Here is a 7,968-nt window from a genome sequence, read left to right as displayed (position 1 = left end):
GCTTGATCATTATTACTGGCATCTCAGAGAGTGAATGGGGTTAAACAAGAGGTTGAAGTGAAATGGCGTCTTCGGATTGAGGATTGAATTATAAACTATCCGTGACCAGCTGAGTCTTGGGGTTACAGACGGAGGAAGCCGGTTTCGTTTTCCGTTGGGTTGCATCACTTAATGGCACATCTCACCGTGCGTTCACACTGGCTGTGCTGCATCCATCAAAGGTGGCAGACATTTCATTTTGTGGTTACATATGTTTTCAATCTCATCTGTGGATACCGAATCCTGTGAAAGAAAGGAGCAAACGCTGCCTTTTGGTTGAAAGTGGAGAGCGCATCCTCTGCTCGGGGAGCTTAGGTTTCTGAACTGGGACTAAAGGTATTTTGGAATCAATGTAGACGCCATGGTGCTGACGCTGTTCAGGTCTGCATCGAAGCATACGGCTTTCCCCCTCCACAGTCTTACATCAATTGTGGTCCCATTAGATATCTAAGTCATTAAGTCCAAAAGAAGATCATCGATCCTCAGACCATGGTGCAGACGGTGTTCAGATTCGGATCGAATCGAACGGCCTTCCCCTCCACAGCCTTGGCGTTGGTGTTGTACATGGGATTCTCAAAGGCAGCCTGGCCGTTGTTGTTTTCGTGGACCGAGCAGCCTGTGTACTGTGTTTTTGGTGTGGTTCTGTGGAGAAAAAGAAAGAATACCCCATTAGTGTGATGAAATAGTTTCCTACTAACGTTCAGATAACTGGGTGGACAAGTGAACGCAGTCATTGGAAAAGAGGCATACTAAACAAGCTTTGAGAAGGATTAGAGAGAGTGTGGTGCTTTTTAGGAAGCGTAGTGAGATTCATCAGCCCACGGAAAACTAATTCCTTCAGCAAGCTTTTGCTTGAGATATTAACAGCAGAACAGAAGTTATTTGCATTTGTTAACAATGCTAACACAAGTAAATTGTGCTTCAATCATATCTCTGAAAAATCCAATTTAACACCTCCTAAACCCCATTGTTTTGCACTGCAGCTTGCCACAGATAATTGCTACACTGTCTTTCTGCACGTCCACAACCAAAAATATTAAAAACGTGTTAACCATACTTCAAAAGAGGTGATGCAATAAAGCCGTGACAAGAACACATTATTTTCTGCTGCTGGAATTTAAAAGAAAAACACTTAGAGAGGATACACCCTTTTAGTGGATACCTTTGTTTGTAGAGATAGAAGCCAAAGCCAGTGAATATGAGAGCAAAGAAAGGCACCAGAATAGCGATAGCCACAGAACTGCTGTTGGTACCATGCTGAGGGGGGGGCGAGTTCTGACTCTCCGACATATTCAGACCTGTGACAAGAAGAACAAGAAAAGGCATCGTCATTTTCCACCCAATTAGATTGGATGACACGATAAAATCAGAGAGATGCTTTATTAGCATAAATGAAACAGTTGTCAAGTGGAATGCAGTATTCCTCTGATACGTGCAGTTCATATTGTTAATAGTAGTAGCACCAGTACTACTGCACAGTATGAACAACATCTGATTTCTCCCTGCAGCCATAAGGGACATCTTGTCAACAGTGGATGCTGGAAGATTACTTTTTAATTTGTTTTCCCACTTGTAGGATGTTCAGTGGTCAGATTGTATTAAATCTGTTGTTTTTACAGATATATTTAGTTTTTGGGCAGGCAGATTTGGCCTCACTGCAGATCAGATTCAAGTCTATTTGATGGAGGTGGAAGCTGTCTTTGGATGGAGGTTAATGGAGTTCAATCCTTGTGACATGACAGCTTTTGCGTTCGGTGAGAATCAGTGCAGTGCAGGGCTGACTCAGCGTGAGCAAGGTCACCAGCAAAGAGAAGCTCCCTCATCACTGCCTCCATTAGTGAAATTCGCCCAAGAAGTTCATCAGATTTTTCCAATTATCACTTATAGTCCAAGTCAACCTTTTGTGATGCTTTACTTAACCTAAGAGAGAATTACCCAGTCTTTGAAGTCCAAACTGTCCGTAGTCTTTTCCCTGAATGAAACCCTGGAAAACGTAACTTGAACCATCAGGCTCTGCTGATACCTGGAGACATGAGAGGGGAAAACATGGGACACATTTAGCAACAGGAAATGGACAAACGCAGGTTATACATCCAGCTTGTGTCAACACCACAAAAAGCACAAGATCAACACATATTTCTGAATTTGTATTCAACTAGTTTTAAAATATTTAAATACACAATGGCATTTATTTTGCTAGAACCCCAAGTAATAAGCAGTGAGCATTCTTACTGATCAGTCCATTCAAATTACAATACTGCAGTAAAATGTCTTTTACTGATGTAAGTACACAAACTTTGGCTCTTGTTCTCTTAATAACCAACAAAACGAATTATGTCACATTAAGTTTGAACCCCTCTAAATGAGCTTTGCAGACATCATTTAAATAAGTTGACTTACAAATCCATCCATGGTCCAGGAGTCCTCTATGATTTTGGCTGGAGAGATGGCTGTATCCTTGAGCTGGTTTCCCTGGTTCGCATAGTTCACCTGGTACATCAGCAGTGATAGCCGGGCCTCGGAGGCCTTATACACACCTATAGAGGTCAGCAGTAAAAAATGGTGCACAACACAACAGCGGGAGAGGTTTAGTACGTAGATCAATGGATGGGTTTATTATAGATTGTTAGAAGTTGTTCTTCGTCCACTAGTGCATCGGCAAGATGTGCTTACAGGATTTTGTCCAATTGGGAAAAAGAAAACAAAAATTCATATTGCTAAAGAATAAGACAAACTAAAAATTGATTTTAATAAAATATCTAAATAAAAAAAGTTTAATTTTGATATGAATTTGAAAAACAAGAAATCTTTTAATTCATTTTAATTATAATTATTTAATAGTGTTGGCTAGCCATTTGCCTCTGCTTCTCGTCTTTATGCTCAGTTACGATGTTAAGATCTAGGATTGATTTATTCTTCTCATTTTTCTCTCAGAAATAAAGCAAACAAGTGGATTTTCCTAAACTCCTCCTTAGCAGTGGTAAGGTAAAGTAAACTTGACCTCTTAAATGAAAACCAAATCTTAAGGGCAAAAGCATTCAAGTTTGATGCAACTGGGCTCTGGCCTTTTGGTCTCTGTGAGCACAGTTTCAATCCACAGTAAAGATGCTCATTTAAACCACGGGACACATATTACCAGACTGCTACTGTTATCTCTTGGTTTTGTAATAAGGAGTTTGTTCTCTCTGCTAACTCCAGCAACCAATTCTAGCTTGAAGAAGGAATCGGGTCTTTACCCCCCGCTGACGTCGGCGTTGGACTCTGAGAGGTCTGTGTGAGTTTGGGGGTGCGGTGCAGTTGCAACATTGAACAGAAGCTTTGTAGTTTTAGGAAAGTGATGCACTCCAGACCCCAAATTATTCATACACTCTCAGCAAATGTGTAAACAATAAGAGTTCCATATTATACAGAATAACACCAATGGATTATACATTAAAATGTCCTGAAGCATAGTCATGACATACAGTGTAGTAAGACTGATAATTCCTGCCATATAAAGTCACACATGCCGTACTGGAGGGTATAGTTAAATATCCATATTCAAACATGCCTGATAGCAGCAGTTCCATGTTGCTGTTGCTAAGGGAGACGTTGACTCTCCCTGTTGTGGAGTTGAAGCTGGTGATGCTCAATGTCATTGGCTGCTTCCTTCCACGGTAATTATAGGAACCTTTCCATATGTAGTTAGGCGCAAAGACATCATCTGGAACTATTGAATGGAAAAGAACACAGGCGAACACAGGACGGATCACAATGGAGTCAGTAGCAGGGAGGCGAGATACCACCAACGCACATTCAACTATCTTTGGGTAGTGAGTAAAAATAAATTGGTCGAAACTAAGACGGAAAGTGTAATGAAATATATAAAACCAGAAGAAAAACACTGTGAAACATTACTGAGCGGATTGGACATGAGCCGAGCAGAAGCTATGAAACTATAGTAGACTAAACCGTACCAAAATAGAATATATAAATAGTGTGGACGAGACAAAGGATGACAGGACTGAACCGGCCTGGAATAGAAAAGGCTGGAATAAGACTGACCGTTTAGTTTGGGGCTGGGAGTTCCTGTTGCTGGTTTCATTGTTTTTTTCTTCTCCCCAGCTAAACACACACACACACACACAGACACACAGAGTGAAATAATATATCTCATTAAAACACGACCAGAGCTGTGGGAACAAAGATTGAGAAGGAATTAAAATGTTCATGTTCTTTACCTCATAGGTCAGTTGATATCTGAATGAGCTAGGTCTATGCAGGGGTGAGTGGGCATAACATTAATAGAATGAGAGGGTTGGGTCCTTATTAGTCACACATGCGCATAATGACAAATGTCTTGAAAAGGGTCGTCCAAAATAAGCCCCTATTACGGCCTATTTGTAGGCAATGCAAATGGAGTTCATGACCAATCATTTTCGGGCATATTGGATGCGTTTAAAAGTGGCCACAGTTTGGGTTTTGGCCATTCAGGGAAACTATAACAATCACTTGAAGATGCAGCCATTGTTGCGAACAAGCAAACGCGAGCAAAGCCAGTGGGTATTTGTCCTAGAATCTCAAATTGGATCAGAGAGTGCTCCCATTTTAAAGGCTAACTCGGGGCAAAAGGGAGACGGCCTTGGTGAAACAAAAGTTGAAGCTTGCAGTTTTTCCACAACCTCCCCTTCCCCAACACTTGATGAATAAGACACAGTGCTCATCGTGAAGAGCCACCAAATGGACCTTGTGGAGACTTTTTTATTCCTGCAACAATTCTCTAAGGACCTTCAATCTCCTCTGATTGTGTCTGATTGTTTTCAGCAGGTATTGATGAGGTTTAAATAGTCATTAATGGTGAGTTTTTACACACACAGTCAAAAGGTCAATCAGTCACAATTCAATCTTTCCATGCCCAAATAACTTGCATTAATAAACCAATTATGTTGACATGTTGTGTGATATGATATGTACAAGTCACTGCTGGACTGGTGTAATTGTGGTGTGATTTTGCCGAAACTAGACTGCCGGACACAACACACAGATCAACCCACTTCTTTTAATATGCACATGCAAGGTTTTTTTTTAATGATGGTTTTAGAAAAAGGATTTTATTCCATGAAACATGATACTGGGCATATATTTTAGCAATGCCACGATCCAACGTGATACCCCAAGCTAGCTATACGCTAGACAGGTCACAGTTAAAACTGAACACATTCCGTCAATCATTCTTGTCTCAAGAGAAATTCATAACCTCACCTGGGAGGACCCTGTCAAAAGAATATAACAAAGGATAAAACACCACGGGATATTGCTTTTATTTTTGTTGTTTTTTCAGGGCTGCCAGACTGCGACCAGCCCACCAGGAAATCTAACCGTACACCAGATGGCCATTTACCCGTATGCCAGCTGACAAATAGTCCTTGAGCAAGACTCACACAACACACTCATGTTCACTCTTTTCCGTATTTTCAGGACAAGTTCTTCTATCAAATGCACAATAAGCTGTTTTTTATTTCTTACCTCGACATATAGGCATCTTTCCTGTCCAAGTGCCGTCATTCTTGCAGACCCTGTGTTCAGACCCACCCGCCAGGAAGAAGCCATGCTGACAGCTGTACACCAAGGTGTAGCCAAAACCAGACAGATCCATCCCCTGGACGTCCACGTGGAGTGGGCTCTCTGGCTGCTTACAGGCATGGGCTGCAGGGTGCAACGGAAACGTGTGCACGTGAGTCTGACGGCAGAGGACGGACGGGCGGCAACAAGAATGCAAGATGTGTGTTTCCTACGTATGCACTCGGGTTGCTCTCCGGACCACGTCAGGTCAGGCTGGCAGGTTCTGGAGGAGGAGCCCTGAATCAGGTGCCCCGGCTGGCACTGAAATGTCACCACGTTCCCCACCTGGGACAAAAGCACCCACGCACATAGACACACACACAAGGGGTAGCATTTTGTGAATTTCTTCCAAATAAAAGGTTGCACAGATGCCCTTATAACAGATAAACACGATTTGCTCTGACAAAGACCATACAATAAAATGTTCATTCCTATTTAGGCCTTGTTTATACATTTAGAGCATTCGATGACAGCCACCTAATATATAATTCCGTCAGACACGTCAATTATGCATCTAAAAATGCATGCAAGGCAAACTAAAACTTTTAAAATCTCTGTCCTGTCCATCTAAGTATTCCAAGTTTGCCCAACGCTAATATGCCGCGTCAGCAGTTTGAGTTGAATTATTACGTTACATGTCATTTAGCTGAGGCTTTTACCCAAAGCGACTTACATTGCGTTATAACCCATACGTTACATTTTGCCTGGGGAGGAATTAGGGGTTAGGTGTCTTGCTCAGGGACACTTTGACATGGCACATGGGGCAGCCGGGATTCAAACCACCAACCTTGCGGCTCCCAGCGCATCACACTACTCCATGCGCCACCATCACCCAAATAGTTATCTTCATGGATGTCTTTTTAGCAACATTGTTTCCAGTGTTTCCTTAATGAGCTGCAGTACAGGCGGTACTTTCTGGTAGTTTAGTGCAGTGGCATTAAACCGGTACCAGCATCCACTTGACTTGATTGACTTAAGACAGCTGAAGCTTTGGCTCAACTGTAGAATCTCACTCCTGGCTTTTCTGCAATCTATTCTCTTGTAGTTAATGACTTGACTGCGTTATTTGAGGCCGGGGATTTACCTTGAAACCGTATGTGCGGTTCAGGGAGCCGTAGCGTGGCGTTCCTGGGTTATCACAGCTGGTCTTTGTCGGCTCTGGAAAGAACATCACAGGTGTAGAAGTTACACCACACAAAACATAACAGAAAGATGCATTAGCGTCAGCGTTCTATGTACTCCCTCAACTGTACTCGCCTCTCCTCGGTTGTCATGGTAACTGCATGGTATAGATTTCAGCAGGGGGCAGTAGTGCTCTATCGGAAAACGAAGCAGGGCCGTCTTGCAGAGAGTGTGTGTGTGTGTGTGTGGTAGGAACATCAGCATGTAGAGCACATCCTGACGCAGAGCTCTATTCAATACAGCTTCCGAAATGACAGAATCACTCACCCCCTCTCCCTTACTCTGTCTCTTCCTGCACCTCTCTAACTGCCCCCCCCCCTTTCTGTTTCTCTCTCTCTCTTATTGCTGTCTCCCATTTCCTCTCTTTCTCTCATTACTCTATTTTTTCATGTCACCGTATTTCTGTGTGCCCACACGCCTATCTCCCCCTATGTCTGTCTTATTTAAAGAGCAGGCTGCTTCAGCTCAAAACTCATTCTGCTTCAGTCACAGAGTAATAGGCTACACGTCACGCACCAACATGCAGCTGCAATCACACACTAATAAATCACCCCGGCAACCCCACGCAAAGCCCGACACTGAACAGTACGTTCCCACTCCACTCACACCAAACAACCTGTTATTTTCGTGTGTATGTTGGTGTTAGTTTCCTAGAACGTCACAATATAGAATATAAATATTCCTACAAAGTATCACTTCAGAGGGAGCCTTTGTCTTTTAGATTGACGATTTCACAAGGATCATCCGACTTTATGGCCGCTGTAATGTTCTGTGAGCGCGCCTTATCGAGTGCTGTGAAGGAACAGAGAGTCAAGCGTCTACAAAAGCTCTCGTTTATTGCAATTCATCAACATACTTGATGTTTAAGCACCAGCTCTGAATCCGCCATGTGAAGTGGTGCTCTAAACATCGCGCGGTGGCGAGCTAACGCAGTGGGACCGCGTGTACGGTGTGCTGAGTCTCCTTTCTCATTTTCCTCTCAACCCCCAGATGTAGCAGCGGCTCGTTTGAAGTCGGATGTCCGTCCCAATTTTTGGAAAACTTTAACTAAATACTGGAATTCTCAGGATCTACTTGCGTTTTACAATTTCAGTGTAATCCTGTAAAACTGTATATAACTCCATTGTAACTTCATTTTCAAAGTGT

At 42.7% G+C, this 7,968-nt stretch overlaps 1 protein-coding gene across 5 annotated transcripts in view; it reads right to left on the bottom strand.

The window, feature by feature from the left end:
* csmd3b (CUB and Sushi multiple domains 3b) overlaps positions 1–7,968 on the bottom strand; it is a 281,884-nt gene continuing 273,916 nt past the window's right edge. For all 5 annotated transcript variants that reach the window (XM_037473628.2, XM_037473629.2, XM_037473630.2 and 2 more), the window contains 9 exons: positions 6,725–6,798; positions 5,814–5,925; positions 5,545–5,724; positions 4,084–4,143; positions 3,590–3,748; positions 2,440–2,576; positions 1,975–2,062; positions 1,202–1,337; positions 1–681 (listed from right to left, as the gene is read on the bottom strand). In XM_037473628.2, coding sequence (XP_037329525.2) covers positions 522–681; positions 1,202–1,337; positions 1,975–2,062; positions 2,440–2,576; positions 3,590–3,748; positions 4,084–4,143; positions 5,545–5,724; positions 5,814–5,925; positions 6,725–6,798 — 1,106 coding nt within the window. In that variant the 3' untranslated portion in view covers positions 1–521. The remainder of the gene's footprint in view (positions 682–1,201; positions 1,338–1,974; positions 2,063–2,439; positions 2,577–3,589; positions 3,749–4,083; positions 4,144–5,544; positions 5,725–5,813; positions 5,926–6,724; positions 6,799–7,968) is intronic.

Source organism: Pungitius pungitius, chromosome 17 (assembly GCF_949316345.1).
Source record: "Pungitius pungitius chromosome 17, fPunPun2.1, whole genome shotgun sequence".
NCBI classification, from domain to species: Eukaryota; Metazoa; Chordata; class Actinopteri; order Perciformes; family Gasterosteidae; genus Pungitius; species Pungitius pungitius.
Note: the sequence above shows the minus strand (reverse complement) of the source record. Positions and strands in the feature narration are given on the sequence as shown.